The 26,395-nt window shown below is 52.1% G+C and overlaps 1 protein-coding gene across 2 annotated transcripts in view; it reads right to left on the minus strand.

Moving 5' to 3' along the window:
- Window positions 1–26,395, minus strand: part of LOC306988566 (uncharacterized protein) — a 58,678-nt gene that overhangs the window by 14,937 nt on the left and 17,346 nt on the right. For both annotated transcript variants that reach the window (XM_079593638.1, XM_079593639.1), the window contains exons 4-5: window positions 329–460; window positions 42–210 (exon numbers count right to left, since the gene is read on the minus strand). In XM_079593638.1, coding sequence (XP_079449764.1) covers window positions 42–210; window positions 329–460 — 301 coding nt within the window. The remainder of the gene's footprint in view (window positions 1–41; window positions 211–328; window positions 461–26,395) is intronic.

A 26,395-nucleotide genomic window follows, 5' to 3' on the forward strand; every position in this document is an offset into this window, starting at 1 on the left:
TTCTCAACTGAATCACACAACAGTAGTTTCTCATACATCACCTCCAATGTGATCTCCATCACTCAGCTCCATTTGGAAAGCCTCGTTCTTCACAAGCACCCGTCCATAGTCAATGAAGAACATCTTGATCAAGATGGCTTCGGTGAATTCTTTGTTAAGCAAAAACATGCCTTTGTTCAACAGGTTGGAGCATATTTCTGCCATAATATCCTTTGAAACAGAAAACATAGCACTATTAAAAATACAGTTTGAGCCAAATGATTGTTTGAACAGCAGAAAAACGTATTGTGTGTTATCTGAAGTTTATATTTATGAATCAATTAGAAACCTTTCTGAGCGGTTTTGACATGATGTTGAGGATGTTCTGCTTATCCCAGTGCCACTTGTACTGGGCAGTGGCACGTTGGCGCGCAACACTGGGCAGCCTTTGGAACATGGTGGAGGATTGTAGCTGGTTTATCTGAAATTTTACCGATTTAGACAGATCAGTTGTTTTAACCATAAATATCATATAATAAAGGCTAGATGTCTATGGAAGCTTATAGGTAGCAATATTCAATTTGAAATGTAATATGCAAAATGACAATGCAATATGTAAAATGGCAATGCATTTCTGTATTTCAATTTGAATTAGAGCCCGACCGATATATCGACCGATATTAGGCATTTTCCAAACTATTGGTATATGCATTTATAATGGCCAATAAACGAATATAAAAAAATACAAATAAAAAACGGACGAAACTGCCTTCATAGCCTTCAGGCGCTTCATGAGGCACACGCGCGCGGTCTCTTGCTCTCTCTCTCTCTCTCTCTGCCGTGCACGCGCTAAGCGGTTTGGAGCACAGTCTCGGTCTCGTGGGCGCGCTCGCTCTAGATTCCGGAGATTTTAACTAATTCGCGGGCATCAGTAAGCCGCTATCAATATGCATTAGACTCCCGGAACTTCCGCGAGGCTATTTTTTTGGTGCCCCCTCAGCCCTTGGTGCCCTACGCACAGCGCGTGATGGGAGCGGCGGCACTGGTTAAGTGAGTTCATGGTGAGTTGGTCACGATACATTGCTTGAATTTTGCTGCTGTTAAATAAGCCGAGAGTGAAGCGGAATTAGCTAGTAACGTTACGTTGTGTAGTTGACTGACTGTCCTTTTAACTTTTGACAATGTGACTGAAGTATTTCTTTAATAGCGTGACAGTTATAGCAATGAGACGCATCATCTCTCCTTGGCCTGTTATATTGAAAATATATGTTTTACAATTTGCAGTATGACGTTATCCATTGCTAAATTATGGCTCATCATAGACTAGCTAATGCCACTATCAGTGGAAGACCGCTAACGTTAACAAGCTTGGAAACCACAACAAACTTATTCTGCCTAAATAATGTAATGATTACTGTATAACTTTAATTATTTTTAACTATTTATAATTATAGCATATCACTAGTTACAGTCCCTGCATTGTAAAATGTAAGTTAGACTTGCGAGGAGTGAACATTTAGACAAACGTAGCTTGTGCATAAAAGTTAGCTTTTCTTTTACACGTGTGTGAAATCCAATGACACAAGTGTGCGTTGCAGACTGTCGTTCAGCCGCAGCATTAACGAGTCACATCATGGATTTAGATCGCTAAATAGTAGTTTTTAGAAGGCAGGCAGCAACTGATGATTGAAAATGGTTTGATGTAGCTTGACGGAAAGAATTTCGCACACACCCGACGAGAAGCGCCACGGCGCGTCTTTGACAACTCGAGGTATCGCACACACCCGATGAGAAGCGCCATGGCGCGTCTTTGACAACTCGAGGTATCGCACACACCCGACGAGAAGTGCAACGGCGCGTCTTTGACAACTCGAGGTATCGCACACACCCGACGAGAAGTGCAACGGCGCGTCTTTGACAACTCGAGGTATCGCACACACCCGATGAGAAGCGCCATGGCGCGTCTTTGACAACTCGAGGTATCGCACACACCAGACGAGAAGTGCCACGGCGCGTCTTTGACAACTCGAGGTATCGCACACACCCGACGAGAAGTGCCACGGTGCGTCTTTGACAACTCGAGGTATCGCACACACCCGACGAGAAGTGCCACGGCGCGTCTATGACAACTCGAGGTATCGCACAATCCAGACGAAAAGTGCCACGGCGCGTCTATGACAACTCGAGGTATCGCACACACCAGACGAGAAGCGCCACGGCGCGTCTATGACAACTCGAGGTATCGCACACACCCGACGAGAAGTGCCACGGTGCGTCTTTGACAACTCGAGGTATCGCACACACCAGACGAGAAGTGCCACGGCGCGTCTATGACAACTCGAGGTATCGCACACACCAGACGAGAAGCGCCACGGCGCGTCTATGACAACTCGAGGTATCGCACACACCAGACGAGAAGCGCCACGGCGCGTCTATGACAACTCGAGGTATCGCACACACCAGACGAGAAGTGCCACGGCGCGTCTTTGACAACTCGAGGTATCGCACACACCAGACGAGAAGTGCCACGGCGCGTCTTTGACAACTCGAGGTATCGCACACACCAGACGAGAAGCGCCACGGCACGTCTTTGACAACTCGAGGTATCGCACACATCGGACGAGAAGCGCCACGGCGCGTCTATGACAACTCGAGGTATCGCACACACCAGACGAGAAGCGCCACGGCGCGTCTATGACAACTCGAGGTATCGCACACACCAGACGAGAAGCGCCACGGCGCGTCTTTGACAACTCGAGGTATCGCACACACCCGACGAGAAGCGCCACGGCGCGTCTATGACAACTCGAGGTATCGCACACACCAGACGAGAAGCGCCACGGCGCGTCTATGACAACTCGAGGTATCGCACACACCAGACGAGAAGTGCCACGGCGCGTCTTTGACAACTCGAGGTATCGCACACACCAGACGAGAAGCGCCACGGCACGTCTTTGACAACTCGAGGTATCGCACACATCGGACGAGAAGCGCCACGGCGCGTCTATGACAACTCGAGGTATCGCACAAACCAGACGAGAAGCGCCACGGCGCGTCTTTGACAACTCGAGGTATCGCACACACCCGACGAGAAGCGCCACGGCGCGTCTTTGACAACTCGAGGTATCGCACACACCCGACGAGAAGTGCCACGGCACGTCTTTGACAACTCGAGGTATTGCACACATCGGACGAGAAGCGCCGCGGCGCGTCTTTGACAACTCGAGGTATCGCACACACCCGACGAGAAGCGCCACGGCGCGTCTTTGACAACTCGAGGTATCGCACACACCCGACGAGAAGCGCCACGGCACGTCTATGACAACTCGAGGTATCGCACACACCAGACGAGAAGCGCCACGGCACGTCTATGACAACTCGAGGTATCGCACACACCAGACGAGAAGCGCCACGGCACGTCTATGACAACTCGAGGTATCGCACACACCCGACGAGAAGTGCCACGGCGCGTCTATGACAACTCGAGGTATCTCACACACCGGACGAGAAGCGCCGCGTCTTTGACAACTCGAGGTATCGCAAACACCAGACGAGAAGCGCCACGGCGCGTCTTTGACAACTCGAGGTATCGCACACACCCGACGAGAAGTGCCACGGCGCGTCTATGACAACTCGAGGTATCGCACACACCAGACGAGAAGCGCCGCGTCTTTGACAACTCGAGGTATCGCACACACCAGACGAGAAGTGCCGCGTCTTTGACAACTCGAGGTATCGCACACACCCGACGAGAAGCGCCACGGCACGTCTATGACAACTCGAGGTATCGCACACACCCGACGAGAAGCGCCACGGCGCGTCTTTGACAACTCGAGGTATCGCACACACCCGACGAGAAGCGCCGCGTCTTTGACAACTCGAGGTATCGCACACACCCGACGAGAAGCGCCACGGCACGTCTATGACAACTCGAGGTATCGCACACACCAGACGAGAAGCGCCACGGCGCGTCTTTGACAACTCGAGGTATCGCACACACCCGACGAGAAGTGCCACGGCGCGTCTATGACAACTCGAGGTATCGCACACACCAGACGAGAAGTGCCGCGTCTTTGACAACTCGAGGTATCGCACACACCCGACGAGAAGCGCCACGGCGCGTCTATGACAACTCGAGGTATCGCACACACCCGACGAGAAGTGCCACGGCGCGTCTATGACAACTCGAGGTATCGCACACACCAGACGAGAAGTGCCGCGTCTTTGACAACTCGAGGTATCGCACACACCCGACGAGAAGCGCCACGGCGCGTCTATGACAACTCGAGGTATCGCACACACCCGACGAGAAGCGCCACGGCACGTCTATGACAACTCGAGGTATCGCACACACCAGACGAGAAGCGCCACGGCGCGTCTTTGACAACTCGAGGTATCGCACACACCCGACGAGAAGTGCCACGGCGCGTCTATGACAACTCGAGGTATCGCACACACCAGACGAGAAGTGCCGCGTCTTTGACAACTCGAGGTATCGCACACACCCGACGAGAAGCGCCACGGCGCGTCTTTGACAACTCGAGGTATCGCACACACCAGACGAGAAGCGCCACGGCGCGTCTATGACAACTCGAGGTATCGCACACACCAGACGAGAAGTGCCACGGCGCGTCTATGACAACTCGAGGTATCGCACACACCAGACGAGAAGTGCCACGGCGCGTCTATGACAACTCGAGGTATCGCACACACCCGACGAGAAGCGTCGCGTCTTTGACAACTCGAGGTATCGCACACACCCGACGAGAAGCGTCGCGTCTTTGACAACTCGAGGTATTGCACACACCAGACGAGAAGCGCCACGGCGCGTCTATGACAACTCGAGGTATCGCACACACCCGACGAGAAGCGCCACTTCGCGTCTATGACAACTCGAGGTATCGCACACACCAGACGAGAAGCGCCACGGCGCGTCTATGACAACTCGAGGTATCGCACACACCCGACGAGAAGCGCCACTTCGCGTCTATGACAACTCGAGGTATCGCACACACCAGGCGAGAAGTGCCATGGCGCGTCTGACAACTCGAGGTATCTCACACACCGGTCGAGAAGCGCCATGGCGCGTCTTTGACAACTCGAGGTATCGCACACACCCGACGAGAAGCGCCACGGCGCGTCTTTGACAACTCGAGGTATCGCACACACCGGACGAGAAGCGCCACGGCGCGTCTGACAACTCGAGGTATCTCACACACCAGAAGAGAAGTGCCACGGCGCGTCTATGACAACTCGAGGTATCGCACACACCAGACGAGAAGCGCCACGGCGCGTCTTTGACAACTCGAGGTATCGCACACACCCGACGAGAAGTGCCACGGCGCGTCTATGACAACTCGAGGTATCGCACACACCAGACGAGAAGTGCCGCGTCTTTGACAACTCGAGGTATCGCACACACCCGACGAGAAGCGCCACGGCGCGTCTATGACAACTCGAGGTATCGCGCACACCCGACGAGAAGCGCCACGGCGCGTCTATGACAACTCGAGGTATCGCACACACCCGACGAGAAGCGCCACGGCGCGTCTATGACAACTCGAGGTATCGCACACACCCGACGAGAAGTGCCACGGCGCGTCTATGACAACTCGAGGTATCGCACACACCAGACGAGAAGTGCCACGGCGCGTCTAAGACAACTCGAGGTATCGCACACACCAGACGAGAAGCGCCACGGCGCGTCTATGACAACTCGAGGTATCGCACACACCAGACGAGAAGCGCCACGGCGCGTCTATGACAACTCGAGGTATCGCACACATCGGACGAGAAGCGCCACGGCGCGTCTTTGACAACTCGAGGTATCGCACACACCAGACGAGAAGCGCCACGGCACGTCTTTGACAACTCGAGGTATCGCACACATCGGACGAGAAGCGCCACGGCGCGTCTATGACAACTCGAGGTATCGCACACACCAGACGAGAAGTGCCACGGCGCGTCTTTGACAACTCGAGGTATCGCACACACCAGACGAGAAGCGCCACGGCACGTCTTTGACAACTCGAGGTATCGCACACATCGGACGAGAAGCGCCACGGCGCGTCTATGACAACTCGAGGTATCGCACACACCAGACGAGAAGCGCCACGGCGCGTCTATGACAACTCGAGGTATCGCACACACCAGACGAGAAGCGCCACGGCGCGTCTTTGACAACTCGAGGTATCGCACACACCCGACGAGAAGCGCCACGGCGCGTCTATGACAACTCGAGGTATCGCACACACCAGACGAGAAGCGCCACGGCGCGTCTATGACAACTCGAGGTATCGCACACACCAGACGAGAAGTGCCACGGCCTTTGACAACTCGAGGTATCGCACACACCAGACGAGAAGCGCCACGGCACGTCTTTGACAACTCGAGGTATCGCACACATCGGACGAGAAGCGCCACGGCGCGTCTATGACAACTCGAGGTATCGCACAAACCAGACGAGAAGCGCCACGGCGCGTCTTTGACAACTCGAGGTATCGCACACACCCGACGAGAAGCGCCACGGCGCGTCTTTGACAACTCGAGGTATCGCACACACCCGACGAGAAGTGCCACGGCACGTCTTTGACAACTCGAGGTATTGCACACATCGGACGAGAAGCGCCGCGGCGCGTCTTTGACAACTCGAGGTATCGCACACACCCGACGAGAAGCGCCACGGCGCGTCTTTGACAACTCGAGGTATCGCACACACCCGACGAGAAGCGCCACGGCACGTCTATGACAACTCGAGGTATCGCACACACCAGACGAGAAGCGCCACGGCACGTCTATGACAACTCGAGGTATCGCACACACCAGACGAGAAGCGCCACGGCACGTCTATGACAACTCGAGGTATCGCACACACCCGACGAGAAGTGCCACGGCGCGTCTATGACAACTCGAGGTATCTCACACACCGGACGAGAAGCGCCGCGTCTTTGACAACTCGAGGTATCGCAAACACCAGACGAGAAGCGCCACGGCGCGTCTTTGACAACTCGAGGTATCGCACACACCCGACGAGAAGTGCCACGGCGCGTCTATGACAACTCGAGGTATCGCACACACCAGACGAGAAGCGCCGCGTCTTTGACAACTCGAGGTATCGCACACACCAGACGAGAAGTGCCGCGTCTTTGACAACTCGAGGTATCGCACACACCCGACGAGAAGCGCCACGGCACGTCTATGACAACTCGAGGTATCGCACACACCCGACGAGAAGCGCCACGGCGCGTCTTTGACAACTCGAGGTATCGCACACACCCGACGAGAAGCGCCGCGTCTTTGACAACTCGAGGTATCGCACACACCCGACGAGAAGCGCCACGGCACGTCTATGACAACTCGAGGTATCGCACACACCAGACGAGAAGCGCCACGGCGCGTCTTTGACAACTCGAGGTATCGCACACACCCGACGAGAAGTGCCACGGCGCGTCTATGACAACTCGAGGTATCGCACACACCAGACGAGAAGTGCCGCGTCTTTGACAACTCGAGGTATCGCACACACCCGACGAGAAGCGCCACGGCGCGTCTATGACAACTCGAGGTATCGCACACACCAGACGAGAAGCGCCACGGCGCGTCTTTGACAACTCGAGGTATCGCACACACCAGACGAGAAGCGCCACGGCGCGTCTATGACAACTCGAGGTATCGCACACACCAGACGAGAAGTGCCACGGCGCGTCTATGACAACTCGAGGTATCGCACACACCAGACGAGAAGTGCCACGGCGCGTCTATGACAACTCGAGGTATCGCACACACCCGACGAGAAGCGTCGCGTCTTTGACAACTCGAGGTATCGCACACACCCGACGAGAAGCGTCGCGTCTTTGACAACTCGAGGTATTGCACACACCAGACGAGAAGCGCCACGGCGCGTCTATGACAACTCGAGGTATCGCACACACCCGACGAGAAGCGCCACTTCGCGTCTATGACAACTCGAGGTATCGCACACACCAGACGAGAAGCGCCACGGCGCGTCTATGACAACTCGAGGTATCGCACACACCCGACGAGAAGCGCCACTTCGCGTCTATGACAACTCGAGGTATCGCACACACCAGGCGAGAAGTGCCATGGCGCGTCTGACAACTCGAGGTATCTCACACACCGGTCGAGAAGCGCCATGGCGCGTCTTTGACAACTCGAGGTATCGCACACACCCGACGAGAAGCGCCACGGCGCGTCTTTGACAACTCGAGGTATCGCACACACCGGACGAGAAGCGCCACGGCGCGTCTGACAACTCGAGGTATCTCACACACCAGAAGAGAAGTGCCACGGCGCGTCTATGACAACTCGAGGTATCGCACACACCAGACGAGAAGCGCCACGGCGCGTCTTTGACAACTCGAGGTATCGCACACACCCGACGAGAAGTGCCACGGCGCGTCTATGACAACTCGAGGTATCGCACACACCAGACGAGAAGTGCCGCGTCTTTGACAACTCGAGGTATCGCACACACCCGACGAGAAGCGCCACGGCGCGTCTATGACAACTCGAGGTATCGCGCACACCCGACGAGAAGCGCCACGGCGCGTCTATGACAACTCGAGGTATCGCACACACCCGACGAGAAGCGCCACGGCGCGTCTATGACAACTCGAGGTATCGCACACACCCGACGAGAAGTGCCACGGCGCGTCTATGACAACTCGAGGTATCGCACACACCAGACGAGAAGTGCCACGGCGCGTCTAAGACAACTCGAGGTATCGCACACACCAGACGAGAAGCGCCACGGCGCGTCTATGACAACTCGAGGTATCGCACACACCAGACGAGAAGCGCCACGGCGCGTCTATGACAACTCGAGGTATCGCACACATCGGACGAGAAGCGCCACGGCGCGTCTTTGACAACTCGAGGTATCGCACACACCAGACGAGAAGCGCCACGGCACGTCTTTGACAACTCGAGGTATCGCACACATCGGACGAGAAGCGCCACGGCGCGTCTATGACAACTCGAGGTATCGCACACACCAGACGAGAAGCGCCACGGCGCGTCTATGACAACTCGAGGTATCGCACACACCAGACGAGAAGCGCCACGGCGCGTCTATGACAACTCGAGGTATCGCACACACCAGACGAGAAGTGCCACGGCACGTCTTTGACAACTCGAGGTATCGCACACATCGGACGAGAAGCGCCGCGGCGCGTCTTTGACAACTCGAGGTATCGCACACACCCGACGAGAAGCACCACGGCGCGTCTTTGACAACTCGAGGTATCGCACACACCCGACGAGAAGCGCCGCGTCTTTGACAACTCGAGGTATCGCACACACCCGACGAGAAGCGCCACGGCACGTCTATGACAACTCGAGGTATCGCACACACCAGACGAGAAGCGCCACGGCGCGTCTTTGACAACTCGAGGTATCGCACACACCCGACGAGAAGTGCCACGGCGCGTCTATGACAACTCGAGGTATCGCACACACCGGACGAGAAGCGCCACGGCGCGTCTTTGACAACTCGAGGTATCGCACACACCCGACGAGAAGTGCCACGGCGCGTCTATGACAACTCGAGGTATCGCACACACCCGACGAGAAGCGCCACGGCGCGTCTTTGACAACTCGAGGTATCGCACACACCCGACGAGAAGCGCCGCGTCTTTGACAACTCGAGGTATCGCACACACCCGACGAGAAGCGCCACGGCACGTCTATGACAACTCGAGGTATCGCACACACCCGACGAGAAGTGCCACGGCGCTTCTATGACAACTCGAGGTATCGCACACACCAGACGAGAAGTGCCGCGTCTTTGACAACTCGAGGTATCGCACACACCCGACGAGAAGCGCCACGGCACGTCTATGACAACTCGAGGTATCGCACACACCCGACGAGAAGCGCCACGGCGCGTCTGACAACTCGAGGTATCTCACACACCGGTCGAGAAGCGCCACGGCGCGTCTTTGACAACTCGAGGTATCGCACACACCCGACGAGAAGCGCCACGGCGCGTCTTTGACAACTCGAGGTATCGCACACACCGGACGAGAAGCGCCACGGCGCGTCTGACAACTCGAGGTATCTCACACACCAGAAGAGAAGTGCCACGGCGCGTCTATGACAACTCGAGGTATCGCACACACCAGACGAGAAGCGCCATGGCGCGTCTTTGACAACTCGAGGTATCGCACACACCCGACGAGAAGTGCCACGGCGCGTCTATGACAACTCGAGGTATCGCACACACCCGACAAGAAGCGCCACGGCGCGTCTATGACAACTCGAGGTATCGCACACACCCGACGAGAAGCGCCACGGCGCGTCTATGACAACTCGAGGTATCGCACACACCCGACGAGAAGCGCCACGGCGCGTCTATGACAACTCGAGGTATCGCACACACCCGACGAGAAGCGCCACGGCGCGTCTATGACAACTCGAGGTATCGCACACACCCGACGAGAAGCGCCACTTCGCGTCTATGACAACTCGAGGTATCGTACACACCCGACGTGAAGCGCCACGGCGCGCCTATGACAACTCGAGGTATCGAACACACCCGACGAGAAGCGCCACGGCGCGTCTTTGACAACTCGAGGTATCGTACACACCCGACGAGAAGCTCCACGGCGCGCCTATGACAACTCGAGGTATCGAGAGAGAGAGAGAGAGATTGAGAGAGAGAGATTGAGAGAGAGAGATTAAGAGATTAAATGTACTGAAATTAATGTATATGTGACACAAAAAGGCTGTTTATTATTTTGGCCGGTAAAAAATATGCTTGGCTGGTAGATTTTTTCATCTACCAGTCCCCGTGGCAGGTGAGCCAAAAAGTTAATTTCGGACCCTGATCGCACACACCAGACGAGAAGCGCCACGGCGCGCCTATGACAACTCGAGGTATCGCACACACCCGACGAGAAGTGCCACGGTGCGTCTTTGACAACTCGAGGTATCGCACACACCCGACGAGAAGTGCCACGGCGCGTCTATGACAACTCGAGGTATCGCACACACCAGACGAGAAGCGCCACGGCGCGTCTATGACAACTCGAGGTATCGCACACACCAGACGAGAAGCGCCACGGCGCGTCTATGACAACTCGAGGTATCGCACACACCAGACGAGAAGTGCCACGGCGCGTCTTTGACAACTCGAGGTATCGCACACACCAGACGAGAAGCGCCACGGCACGTCTTTGACAACTCGAGGTATCGCACACATCGGACGAGAAGCGCCACGGCGCGTCTATGACAACTCGAGGTATCGCACACACCAGACGAGAAGCGCCACGGCGCGTCTATGACAACTCGAGGTATCGCACACACCCGACGAGAAGTGCCACGGCACGTCTATGACAACTCGAGGTATCGCACACACCAGACGAGAAGCGCCACGGCACGTCTATGACAACTCGAGGTATCGCACACACCCGACGAGAAGTGCCACGGCGCGCCTATGACAACTCGAGGTATCGCACACACCCGACGAGAAGTGCCACGGCACGTCTATGACAACTCGAGGTATCGCACACACCAGACGAGAAGCGCCACGGCACGTCTATGACAACTCGAGGTATCGTACACACCCGACGAGAAGCTCCACGGCGCGCCTATGACAACTCGAGGTATCGAGAGAGAGAGAGAGAGAGAGATTGAGAGAGAGAGATTGAGAGAGAGAGATTAAATGTACTGAAATTAATGTATATGTGACACAAAAAGGCTGTTTATTATTTTGGCCGGTAAAAAATATGCTTGGCTGGTAGATTTTTTCATCTACCAGTCCCCGTGGCAGGTGAGCCAAAAAGTTAATTTCGGACCCTGATCGCACACACCAGACGAGAAGCGCCACGGCGCGCCTATGACAACTCGAGGTATCGCACACACCCGACGAGAAGCGCCACGGCGCGCCTATGACAACTCGAGGTATCGCACACACCCGACGAGAAGCGCCACGGCGTCTATGACAACTTGAGGTATCGCACACACCCGACGAGAAGCGCCACGGCGCGTCTATGACAACTCGAGGTATCGCACACACCCGACGAGAAGCGCCACGGCGCGTCTATGACAACTCGAGGTATCGCACACACCAGACGAGAAGCGCCACGGCGTCTATGACAACTCGAGGTATCGCACACACCAGACGAGAAGCGCCACGGCGCGCCTATGACAACTCGAGGTATCGCACACACCCGACGAGAAGCGCCACGGCACGTCTATGACAACTCGAGGTATCGCACACACCAGACGAGAAGCGCCACGGCGTCTATGACAACTCGAGGTATCGCACACACCCGACGAGAAGCGCCACGGCGCGTCTATGACAACTCGAGGTATCGCACACACCCGACGAGAAGTGCCACGCCGCGTCTTTGACAACTCGAGGTATCGCACACACCAGACGAGAAGCGCCACGGCACGTCTATGACAACTCGAGGTATCGCACACACCAGACGAGAAGCGCCACGGCGTCTATGACAACTCGAGGTATCGCACACACCCGACGAGAAGCGCCACGGCGCGTCTATGACAACTCGAGGTATCGCACACACCCGACGAGAAGTGCCACGCCGCGTCTTTGACAACTCGAGGTATCGCACACACCCGACGAGAAGCGCCACGGCATCTATGACAACTTGAGGTATCGCACACACCCGACGAGAAGCGCCACGGCGCGTCTATGACAACTCGAGGTATCGCACACACCCGACGAGAAGTGCCACGCCGCGTCTTTGACAACTCGAGGTATCGCACACACCAGTCGAGAAGTGCCACGGCGCGTCTATGACAACTCGAGGTATCGCACACACCAGTCGAGAAGTGCCACGCAGCGTCTTTGACAACTCGAGGTATCGCACACACCCGACGAGAAGTGCCACGGCGCGTCTTTGACAACTCGAGGTATCGCACACACCAGTCGAGAAGTGCCACGCCGCGTCTTTGACAACTCGAGGTATCGCACACACCAGTCGAGAAGTGCCACGGCGCGTCTATGACAACTCGAGGTATCGCACACACCAGTCGAGAAGTGCCACGGCGCGTCTATGACAACTCGAGGTATCGTACACACCAGTCGAGAAGTGCCACGGCGCGTCTTTGACAACTCGAGGTATCGTACACCGGACGCGCACTTTCATGTGGCCTGCAATATTATGTTTAAGGACATTATGGAATTAAGATCATGTCTATGTTATGAAGCTACTGTACAACGTTGCTTAGTCTGTACTTTATCTCACAGAGCGTCCGCTAACTGAATGTATCCTGAAAATCCGATAACATCAGCCATTTTTATTCAACCAGCTGATTTCTGTAAATGAATGTAAAACATGTATATTGCAGCAAAGTCATAACGACGATTTGAGACAAATAAATGTATACAAAATGTATTAATTTATAATAAATGTAATATAAAACTATGTGAATGGCGCTCTCTGGCGCGGCAGGATTAATTTTGAACAAGGTCCTGAGCCGTTGCTGGGCGCCGCGGATAGACGGCGAATGGCGCCGCCGGTATGTGTGTGTGTACACTCAGAGAATAAAGTGTTTGAATTTTAAAGACGTGGCTCTGCGCAACGCATAGATTTATCTGTTAAACCGTTTTTTTCGTTTGTTTGTTTTGTTGTGAACTTGAATGTCATCTTCTGTGAAGAAGACTGCAAAAGAGAAACTAGATCGCAGGTTATTTTGCTTAAGTTTCTAATTGACTGAAGATATAAGTTATTGTTACATTATGTTCTTAATAAATGTTTTAAATTTGACAATGTAGTGTGGTACATTGCTTTATCGGTCCTTTATCGGTCGGGCTCTAATTTGAATTTCCCCATACGTTAAAAAATAAAACGTTAAAATATGTATTCAATTTACATATTAAAACTAGTGTATGAAATGGCAAATGTAAATTATATAATTGAATTTAAATTTTGCACCAAACTTTGCACAAATGTATGGGGAAATTCAAATTGAAATACAGAAATGCATACGAGGCTGAATCCAGCTTCTTATTCGCAGCTTCTTATTGACGCAATCCGTTCCCCCTCAAATGACGCGAACCTCCGCGTTTGCTGGCTTCTTATTGACGCTCAACTTAGGGACCGCGCGGTTTTTATATTTTTCGCGGATATTTTTTAACGGAATTGTGTTACTTTTGTGTCTATTTTCAGAATAAAAGAATAATATATATTTTTAATGCAAATAACACTGATATATCAGCGAATAATGACTGTAAAAATATAAAGGCACATAATTAGGCTACAGTATTCTTTAATAATTGTACATGTCATCAGCTCAATTTAGGGACCACCATGTGGTTTTTCTCTTATTTACACTTTTTAGGGACCCTGTTTATATTGCAGGCCTATCTATTTTCAGAAAATAATAATACATTATTTTAAAAAATGTAAATAACAAATAATAATAACATAAAATGACTGTAAAAAATATAATGAGGCCTATACATCAATCTTTAATTATTGGGCAGAAAAAACATTAGGCTCAATGTGCACTGTGTAAAGTGCCAAGTTTAAAGCTTCATAAAAAAATTATTCCACAGTAAAAACTGCTTAAAATTTGGATTCCGTTAGAATTGTAGTACTACTATAATGGGATCATGTCCAATTTAACGCACCCTCTGAGGCGGCTGAGAAACAGCGCCGCGAAATGGGCAGAAAATACATTAGGCGGTATTTGTACATTGTGTAAAGTGCCAAGTTTAAAGCTTCATAAAAAAAATATTCCACAGTAAAAACTGCTTAAAATTTGGATTTCGTTAAAGTAGTAGCACTACTATAATGGGATCATGTCCAATTTAACGCACCCTCTGAGGCGGCTGAGAAACAGCGCCGCAAAATGGGCAGAAAATACATTAGGCGGCTCATTGTGCACTGTGTAAAGTGCCAAGTTTAAAGCTTCATAAAAAAATAATTCCACAGTAAAAACTTCTTAAAATTTGGGTTTCGTTAGAGTAGTAGCTCCTCTATAAAGAGATCATGTCCAATTTAACGCACCCTCTGAGGCGGCTGAGAAACAGCGCCGCGAATTGGGCAGAAAATACATTAGGCGGATTATTGTACATTGTGTAAAGTCAAGTGCCAAGTTTAAAAATTCATACAAAAATAATTCTACAGTAAAAACGGCTGAAATTTTGGATTTCGTTATAGTAGTAGCTCTACTAACTTCACAATGCTACAGTCAAAATGTTTAAATTTGTTTATGTGACAGTTAAGCACAATGGGTATAAGGCCCCAGTGCAACTTTTAACGCACCCTCAAAAGCAGCTGAGATATAGATCCCCGTAATGGGTAATTTTGGCCCATTTCATGGGTCCATAATTTCAAAATTCTACAGTATAAATATCTGAAATTGTGCACGATTATATTCAAGCACAGATGCAGGATAAATGCAATTTCTGTTACAAAACCACAGTAGGATTTTATGAGATATCAGCAGAAAGTACAGTTATTAGATAGAAAAAAAATAGTATTTACAAACCCATGCATTTTAAGCAACATTAATGTGCAGTTTAAAGCAATGATAAAATGATAATTTATTTATAATCATCCATGTTTGATGTTCTGGAGTCCTTGCAGGAGTAGGTTTCATCTCTTCAAATGTGTCTGTGAAGTCTTCAGGACCTGGATCCCAGATGGAGCATAATCTCTGGTTACTTTGTCACATTTTCATTTGTAATAATAATAAAAATAAAAATAAAAAAGTATTCAATATATTTATTTTAAAATACATTCAAATTATGTTATTTGCAATAATTAAAGATTGATGTATAGGCCTCATATTTTTTTACAGTCATTTTATGTTATTATTATTTGTTATTTACATTTTTTAAAATAATGTATTATTATTTTCTGAAAATAGATAGGCCTACAATATAAACAGGGTCCCTAAAAAGTGTAAATAAGAGAAAAACCACATGGTCCCTAAATTGAGCTGATGACATGTACAATTATTAAAGAATACTGTAGCCTAATTATGTGCCTTTATATTTTTACAGTCATTATTCGCTGATATATCAGTGTTATTTGCATTAAAAATATATATTATTATTTCATTCTGAAAATAGACGCAAAAGTAACACAATTCCGTTAAAAAACGCGAAAAATATAAAAACCGCACGGTCCCTAAGATGAGCGTCAATAAGAAGCCAGCAAACGCGGAAGTTCGCGTCATTTAAGATGGAACGGATTGCGTCAATAAGAAGCTGCGAATAAGAAGCTGGATTCAGCCTCGTGAAATGCATTGCCATTTTGCATATTGCATTGTCATTTTGCATATTACATTTCAAATTGAATATTGCCATAGACATGTAAAGAAAGGCTAGATGGCTCAAGGCGGAGTCAGCTGTGTCGTCACTTGGCGGCCATCTTAGGTCAGGAGACTGCGCTGCTGCTCCCTGCTGCTGTGGACGGAAGGTGAGTGACATACGCCAACTAAAATGCTCGTAACTTGCTGAATTCTTGACGGATTTACAAACGGTTTGGTTTATTACAAACCTTATTAACGTGGCTATGATTTGTGCTGATGCCGATGTTTAAATTGTAGCTTAATAAACTCCGTGGCTATAATTTTTCACAAGTATGCAGTTAAATAGCCGCATCCCTGACGTTTATGACACACCAAGCCGTTTGAGAATCGGTTGAAAATTGAGCAAAATATAGTTATTTCAGCACTACATGCACAATAGACTTTAATGTTATAACTGGACGAGCGGTCCTGTCCTAAGATGGCCGCCGTGTGACGTCGTCGGGTCCCATTGGCTCTCAGCGCTGGTAAGCCATCTAGCCTTTCTATACATGTCTATGAATATTGCTACCTATAAGCTTCCATAGAAGTCTCGCCCGCGCTGCTGGCCAATGGAGGTCGACGTCCGCACACGGCGGCCATCTTACCACAGGGGGCTCGCTCACTCGTAACATTGTTTTAATGGTGTAGCCTACTTTTTAAATAACTTTTTAATAACCAAAACTTGCTCAATTTTCTACCGATTTTCAAACGGGTTGGTTTGTTATAAACGTCAGAGATGTAGACGACACTGCGTACTTATGAATAATTATAATATTATACATTTCAACATGTTCAAGCATCCAGAATTATAGCTACGTAAATAACGTTTGTAAGAAACCAAACCGTTTGTAAATCCGTCAAGATTTCAGCGAGATGAGAGGATTTGTGTTCGTGCAGATCACTCGCCTTACAGAAAGCTTCCCTGAGACAAGATGGCCGCCGGTGATGCCGTTAGAGACTCAGCCGTAAGACATCTAGCCTTTATTACGTATATCTATGGTTTTGACCATTCATTAAAGTGATTCTGTTCAAATGAAGCGGGGAACGCTTTTCAGAGAAGATAAGGCAACGTTTTTTTTAACACAATTCACACCCAGCGGTAATTCAAGAAGTAAATATCCGAACGCGCCACGTGAAACTTCGGTCTTCCGACCTTTTACCATCGTGCCAATTGATTTTGAGCAAAAGTGAATTGAGTGCGCGCGCGCGGCCGGGGCTCTCCCTCGCTCGAACATGCGCCCTGTCACGAGCGCAGCAGTCAGTCGTCTACTTTAGGCTACTCACCGATCAAATAAGGCTTTGGCGGGTGAAAAAAAAGAATTAAGCTCATTTCTCCCCTCGAGTAAAACAATTGTTTGTTATTTTTACCGTTTTGGAAACCACGTTATGAGTTTCCATCAGACTCGCGTGGCAGCGGCGTCATCCGATGGCGAGCTCAGTTGACGCTGTGTGCGCGCTTCAAGATTCTGACGCAAGTGCTAAGATTCCGATTGGCCAAGAGAAAAAGTGCTAAGATTCCGATTGGCCCAGAGAAATGTCAATTATAAGAATTCTCCAATAATGTGTCGCAATTCTAGCCTGCATGCAGATGAAGGGCAGCCAAGTACCCCGCAGAAATATGGCCACGTCCCCTTTTTTGCATATTCCGGAAGGAGGGTTGATGTAAATTGATGTAAATTGATTGGTTAGTTGCGTATAAAACCCGGGAAAAGTCTCGTTGTAGTCCCATTCGAGTCGTTTTTGTAGGCATTAAACTTCCTGATTTTTAAAAAGACATCTCTGCTTACGTTGAACTTTCAGCGCAGCAACTTTGCAGATACTGTTCATGCACCAACAGCAACATTACACACTATTTAAAATGAAAAAAGTGAAATCCAATCAACCACCCCTTTAAAATAAACACTTTCTTGTGGGGAAAACAAATTAATTGACATGCTTTTAAACATGCTCTTTAAATTGCACATGAGTTTCGGTAACAGGACTGAACATGTGGACAGGACTTTAAACATCTTTTGCTTAGAAACCTTTTAAAAAATTAAATAAAGTTTCCTGAGATTGAACAATACACATTTTGAATAGTTAAATATGCGTAGTGTTAGATTCAGTGTTGCAAAATATAAAAAATAAAGTTTCATTTTGAAAAGTTACATGGTACCCATTAACTGTTTAAGATTAATTACTAATGTTAACTAGCATTTAGTTAGCAATAATTAGCCTGTGCCTAGTATGTTATCTCCTTACCTATTGGGTAACTTATGAATTCATATCAAAAGTTGAATATCATTTTACATAACTTCTTAATATTATGCATTAACTTAATATGGCGAACTGGCGTTACATTTAAAAATAAATAAATACCGGTACTATGCAAAATGACAACATGAAACTCCAATAGTGGATTTAGAGGTATTACAGACCAAAATAGCACCGGTAAATAATCAAGTTGATGTGTTGAGTGAATTTTATAGACATGTGAACCAAAAATATAGTAATTTTAAGCAAGTTTTTACAGATGGATCTACAGACCAGATAACCGGAGCTACAGGTGCTGCATTGTAGTTCTCTTACGAGAGGTTCTCTCGTACTGCGTACTGAAAGTACGCACCGGGTAAAGTCTCTTTGCTCGAGATATTGAAGCCAAAATTTATCCTTAAATTTCCATATCTTGTAAACGCAGTGCAGCAGCAGTCAGACCTAGAGCGGGCAATCTAGCGCGCTCATTGGCTGCTCCGCGGCAACTGCTGCAGCCTACCACTGAGCCCCTGGCGTGACGTCACGCCCAATGAGGACGCTTCGCGCCCTCACGCGGCCAAGCCCGCCAAAATGGGAGTGGCTTAGCGTATATAAGGGGCAGTTCAGGCTGCTAACACTCGATTTTAATCTCTTCAGCGACGCTCTACGCTTCGCTGACCTCCGAGAGAAGCCGCCGCCGTCGAATCCAGCGACCAGCCAGCTTAGGACAGCGCCTGAGGAAGCCGGCCGTCTTCGCCACCTTCAGCCGTCCGTGCCAGCTACGCTATCCGGCGACAAAGTATCCTTTTTCCAAAACCTCTCCGTGAGCTCGCCGCCGCGACTCACGTCCTAAAAGAGCAAAGGCGTTTGTACAAAAATGCCTCGTCTTTCCTGCGGTTCGTGCCGAACCGCGCTCAGCGACGGAGACCGCCACGTGATCTGCGCTCTCTGCCTGGGCCGAGACCACGCAGCCATCGCTCTCTCGACGGGTGGCTGCATCGAGTGCGACGAGATGGCGATTTCGACCCTGCGGGCTCGACTCGCCCTCTTCAACGTCGAAGCTGTCGCTCCGCCTCTCTCCAGTGGCCCGCGGAAGAAGAAGCGCCGTGCCCAGAGACTCCCGGAGCCCGTCGCTCGCGAACGCTCGCCGGAACCTTCCCCTCGAGCTTCGCGTTCCCCTTCACCGCCCCCCCTTCCCGACGCGCAGATGACGGCTTCGGCCCTCACTGCCGTCGACACAGGGGACGAGGCGGGGGACGACGCCATCGACAGCTGTTCTCTCCTGGCGTCGGACAGTGAAGAGTGGTCTGGATCTACACACTCCACCTCCTCTTCGACGCAGGAACCTGGCAAGGCCCGGTCTAATGTGGACGCCGAACTCATCCGCCTCCTCACCATGGCCGTCGACCAACTGGGCCTGGACTGGTCTCCACCGGAGGCGCCCGCGCCCAACAGGCTCGATGGGTGCTTTTTACCTAGCCGCCGCCTAGCGCCTGCCTCTAGGTCAGCACCCTTCCTGCCGGAGCTCCACAGCGAGCTCTCTAAATCGTGGAATGCTCCATTCTCCGCGAGACTCCGCTCCCCTGCTTCCTCGACTCTCTCCCAAGTGGACGGAGCCGTCGAAAAAGGCTACAGCCGGATTCCCCCAGTGGAAGAGGCGGTCGCAGTGCATCTTTGCCCGCCATCACCAAAATGGCGCTCAAAGTCTGCCCTCCCGTCGAAAGCCTGCAGGACCACTTCAGCCCTTGTCGGCCGCGCTTTCGCCGCCGCCGGACAAGCCGCTTCCGCCCTGCATTCTATGGCTGTCCTCCAGATCCTCCAGGCTGAACTCCTCCGCCGTTTGGACGAGAAACGCCCGGTTCAGGACATCGTGACGGATCTGCGCAGCGCGACGGATCTTTCCCTCCGCGCCACGAAATCCGCAGCACAGGCGATGGGACGATGCATGGCTTCACTCACGGTAACGGAGAGGCACCTTTGGCTGACGCTCGCCGAGATGAGTGAGTCTGAGCGCGCCGTGTTCCTCAACGCCCCGCTCTCCCCCGCCGGCCTCTTCGGCCCCGCGGTGACCGGGATCGTGGAAAGGTTTTCTGAGGTACAGAAAACGTCTCAAGCCATGAAGCTGTTCCTCCCACGACGCGTTAGCTCCGCTGCAGGCCGCTCCCAGCAGCCTCCTGCACGAAGCTCATCGCAACAACGCCCATCGCAGCCTCCATCAGCTTCGCAGCAGCGACAGGGCGGCCGCCCTCGATCGCGCTCAAACAGCCGTCACAGACCGCCTCCCCCCCGGGGACCGCGACAGAAGATCGTGCTGAAGCCTGAAGCCGCGAAATCCTCCTAGCCACCGCGAAGAGGAAAAGATGCGCGCGTCCCGCCGCCGCCGCCGGACCGCCATCAAAGTTAGCCGCTCTGTCAGTCCCCTTAAACAAGGCTACTGCAGTTGTGTATTTAGCAGCCAACGAGCCACTCACAGTACACGCTCGCCTGCACACAAACGCCGTTTTCACGGCGACCCAGATAAATCACAAAAAGAGTGTAATGTCTGTATATACGGCTCACGCCGATTGTGTTCTATGTGTAGAAAATGTGCCCACTCCAATGTGTTCACCCCTACACACAAGCACGCCCCCCAGGTTTGTCACAGAGCCCACTCATATAAAGCGGGCACGCGCCGCTCGAGTGTTAAATGTAGGATTTGTGCCCACGTCCCAGTGCCCACACCTACAAAATGTCCGCTCTGCTGTACAGTTATCACGGGGGGCGAAACTAATAAAGCCAATAGGCCGTGTTTCAGATATAAGCGCCGCACGTGCTCACGAGCACGCGCGCTCACTGACGAACACTGTTCCCCCCATATCGCTCACAAGCACCGCTGTTCGCGCCACAGACTATTCTCCGTCCCTAGCGACCGAGTTACTGAATGCGAAACGACAGGCTGCTGTAACCAGCGAGCAGCATTACTCAGCAAACGAGGGCGCGCGCGCCGCGCTGATACCTCCGTTTCAGTTCCTCGAGCCCGCGCAGTGCGGCGCTCAGGACGCGGAGACCATTCTGCCCCTAGCTATGCGTGCGAAAGCATGGGAAGCTATCCCGGGCGTGTCAGAATGGGTGCTGAAGGTTGTAAGACAAGGCTATACACTGCAGTTCGCTCGCCGTCCCCCGCGCTTCCGAGCCCGTACAGTGACGAGCGTGAACCCAGAAGTAGCACACCTACTTCGCGCAGAAATAGCAAAACTGTTATGCAAGGGGGCGATAGAGCCGGTACGTCCTTCTATGAGCGAGTCAGGCTTTTACAGCCGTTATTTTCTCGTGCCCAAGAAGGACGGAGCGCTCAGACCTATATTAGATCTGAGACATTTGAACAAAGCTCTTATGAAAAGACCGTTCAAAATGATCACGACCAGACAAATCCTCGCGCAAATTCGCCCGAGGGACTGGTTCATTTCTCTCGATCTGAAAGACGCGTACTTTCAGATTCAGATCATACCCCGTCACAGGCCATTCTTGAGATTCGCCTTCGACGGTCAGGTATATCAGTACACCGTCCTGCCGTTCGGCCTGTCTTTAGCACCCCGTACATTTACGAAGTGCATGGACGCGGCGCTCGCTCCCCTGAGGCGTCAGGGGATGCGAATATTGAACTATCTGGACGATTGGCTGATTTTAGCACAATCAGAGGCGGAACTTGTGTCTCACAGAGCTGTGCTACTCAGTCATCTGGAAAACCTGGGTCTCACGGTCAATTGGACCAAGAGCTCACTGCTGCCCCGTCAGTCAGCTTCCTTTCTGGGAATACAGCTCGACTCAGTGGCAATGACGGCTCGCTTGTCAACACAGCGCGCGCGCCGTGTTCAGCGTTTGGCCGCATTTTTCCAGAAAGACAAAGTGTTTCCCCTGAAAACGTTTCAGAGATTGCTGGGCTTTATGGCCTCAGCCGCAGCAGTGCTCCGGCTAGGTCTATTGCGTATGCGCCCCCTGCAACGATGGCTCAACGCTCGTGTACACCACCGAGCGTGGGCTTCCGGCGGTTACCGAATCAGAGTGACTCAGAGCTGTGTTTCAGCTCTGCAGCCCTGGCTTGTGACCGACTGGTATCAGCGGGGAGTTATGATGGGAACTGTCTCGTACCGAAAAGTTATCTCGACGGACGCTTCCAACCTCGGTTGGGGCGGGATATTCGAGGGCAGACCGGTCTTTGGCCTATGGTCAGACACGGAGAAGCTCCTCCATATAAACTGTCTGGAGATGATAGCGGTCGAGTACACTGTGAAACACTTCCTCCCTTTTCTGCGGGGCCACCACGTACTGGTTCGAACGGACAACATGTCTGTGGTATCGTACGTGAACCGCCAGGGCGGTGTCAGATCCAGGGCACTCTGCGATCTGGCGGAACGCCTCCTCGTCTGGGCTCAGCACCACGTGCGCTCGCTCAGAGCCACGCATGTGCCAGGACGCCTGAACGACGGACCGGACAGACTGTCCAGGAACAACGTTCCCCTCGGGGAATGGTCCCTGCACCCTCAGTCAGTCCAGTTATTGTGGCACCGCTTCGGCAAGGCGGAAGTCGACCTATTCGCGTCGACAGACAACGCCCATTGCCTAAGGTTCTTTTCGAAGAACGAGGACGCTCTGGCCCAGACATGGCCCAGATGCCCGTTATACGCGTTCCCTCCGGTCTCATTGTTACCACAGGTAATCAAGAGAATCAGGGTAATGCGTCACTCGGTGCTCCTCATAGCCCCCCGATGGGAGAACCAGATATGGTTCTCGGAGTTGGTGCGGCTGTCAGACTCAGCCCCATGGCCGATCCCGGTGAGGAAAGACCTCCTTTCCCAAGCCGGCGGATCGATTTGGCATCCTCATCCAGAGCTATGGTCTCTGCATGCATGGATAATCAATGGGTACCCGTTGTTTTGCCAGAAGGGGTCGTGAACACGATCACGCAATCTAGAGCTCCCTCTACCAGGCGGCTTTATGCGTCTAAATGGTCGGTGTTTACTAAATGGTGCACGGACAAGGGCTTACAGCCTCAAACGTGCGGAGTCTCGTGGGTGCTTTGCTTCCTTCAAGAGATGTTGGAAAGGGGCAGGTCCCCTTCCACGCTCAAAGTATATGTCGCGGCCATCGCAGCGTTCGCCGAGTCGACGCTCGGCCAGGCGATAGGAAGGAATGAGCTCATCATCCGCTTCCTTAGAGGAGCCAGGAGGATGAATCCCCCACGGCCCCCCTCGGTTCCTTTCTGGGATCTTTCCCTGGTCCTAGAGGCCCTGAAAGCACATCCCTTCGAACCGCTTCACTCTGTGGATTTGAAGTACCTCGCGCTCAAAACCGTGTTTCTGATCGCTCTTGCATCAGTTAAACGTGTGGGTGACTTGCACGCGCTCTCTGTGAGTGCTACGTGCCTCGAGTTTGGACCTAATGACTCTAAAGTCATCCTTAAACCGAGACATGGTTATGTCCCCAAAGCGATCGGTACCCCGTTCAGAGCACAGATCATTTCGCTCTCAGCTTTGCCGGCATCAGACAACGAGGTCGATACGAACCTCCTTTGTCCTGTCAGAGCACTGAGAATTAACGTCACGCGCTCCGCCGCCTTCAGGCGCTCGGAGCAGCTTTTTGTTTCGTTCGGTGGGCGCACCAAAGGTCTCGCCGCCTCGAAACACAGCCTATCCAGATGGATAGTGGACGCTATTGCTGCGGCTTACGCGTCAAAAGACCTGCAATGCCCCTTGGGCGTTAGGGCTCATTCCACCAGAGGCATGGCCTCGTCGTGGGCTTGGTCCAGCGGGATTTCTATTCATGACATTTGTACGGCGGCAGGCTGGGCCTCCCCGTCTACATTTGTTAGGTTCTACAACCTAGAAGTCCCCGCCTTGCAGGCTAGACTCCTTTCAGTCTGAAAAAAAAAAAAAAAAAAAAGTCCTAGCGACTCACTTGTGAACTGCGCTACAAGGGTAGATGTGTTCAAATATAAGACCGGCAGTGCCGCTCTGTATGTATATCCCCTCATATAGTGCTTATGTACAGGTGCGAGCCCACTCTGTTGGCCACCTAATTTCACTTATCCATGTCCCCCGGGGCGTTCCCCCCTGGGATTCATATAGTGACTGCTTAAGCGCACACAGCGTTTACAAGGGGTTCCCGGTGCGTACTTTCAGTACGCAGTACGAGAGAACCTCTCGTAAGAGAACGTACTCGGTTACTTACGTAACCTCGGTTCTCTCTAGAAGAGGGAACGAGTACTGCGTTCCCTGCCGTGTCGCGCTTCGAGCTCATTTCGCTTCAGCGATCAAAATCGAGTGTTAGCAGCCTGAACTGCCCCTTATATACGCTAAGCCACTCCCATTTTGGCGGGCTTGGCCGCGTGAGGGCGCGAAGCGTCCTCATTGGGCGTGACGTCACGCCAGGGGCTCAGTGGTAGGCTGCAGCAGTTGCCGCGGAGCAGCCAATGAGCGCGCTAGATTGCCCGCTCTAGGTCTGACTGCTGCTGCACTGCGTTTACAAGATATGGAAATTTAAGGATAAATTTTGGCTTCAATATCTCGAGCAAAGAGACTTTACCCGGTGCGTACTTTCAGTACGCAGTACTCGTTCCCTCTTCTAGAGAGAACCGAGGTTACGTAAGTAACCGAGTACGTTCCCAGCCAGAGGATTGAGATGAGCAGGAGAACATCAGATCACTTAAAGGGAAACTTCACCGCTGGAAAGATGAATGTGTATTTAAAATGGGTCATTTATGTAGAAGAAATGTGAAATTATTTTTGAATTTGGAGCCTTTAGACTGAGAAAAGCCAGAAAATGTATTTTTGGCTTATGGGGATGAAAGACAACAACTCCCAGAATGCACTTGCTTCGCTGCCCTAGGAGGCCACGCCTACCGGTAAGAGAGCGCAGTTAAACAACAAGGCTAGGCTACTAGTGAGTCTCCGTGAGTCTGCCCGGGATTTTGATGTCGCCCAAAATGTTCGGCTTTTGCGTTCTACAGTCATCATGTTTACTGTGGCGAGCAGGACGAGACCATCATGTTTACTGTGGCGAGCAGGACGAGACCATCATGTTTACTGTGGCGAGCAGGACGAGACCATCATGTTTACTGTGGCGAGCAGGACGAGACCATCATGTTTACTGTGGCGAGCAGGACGAGACCATCATGTTTACTGTGGCGAGCAGGACGAGACCATCATGTTTACTGTGGCGAGCAGGACGGAGACCATCATGTTTACTGTGGCGAGCAGGACGAGACCATCATGTTTACTGTGGCGAGCAGGACGAGACCATCATGTTTACTGTGGCGAGCAGGACGAGACCATCAAGTTTACTGCGGCCGCGGGAGAACGGCGAGCGGGACGAGACCGACGGCCGCGGGAGAACGGCGAGCGGGACGAGACCGACGGCCGCGGGAGAACGGCGAGCGGGACGAGACCGACGGCCGCGGGAGAACGGCGAGCGGGACGAGACCGACGGCCGCGGGAGAACGGCGAGCGGGACGAGACCGACGGCCGCGGGAGAACGGCGAGCGGGACGAGACCGACGGCCGCGGGAGAACGGCGAGCGGGACGAGACCGACGGCCGCGGGAGAACGGCGAGCGGGACGAGACCGACGGCCGCGGGAGAACGGCGAGCGGGACGAGACCGACGGCCGCGGGAGAACGGCGAGCGGGACGAGACCGACGGCCGCGGGAGAACGGCCAGCGGGACGAGACTGACGGCCGCGGGAGAACGGCGCGAGGCCGGTGGCGTGATTACTGATGAGCGACGCCTGTGAGACGCACCGGTCTCGTATCTCTCACGGAGGAGCGGGAATTTTCTTAGCAATGTTAAAACTCACATCAACCGATCACTTGTTTAGCGTTCATGTAAACACTACATTCAGATTCACCAATCGGCATGA

This window comes from Phoxinus phoxinus, assembly GCF_949152265.1.
Source record: "Phoxinus phoxinus genome assembly, chromosome: 20".
NCBI classification, from domain to species: Eukaryota; Metazoa; Chordata; class Actinopteri; order Cypriniformes; family Leuciscidae; genus Phoxinus; species Phoxinus phoxinus.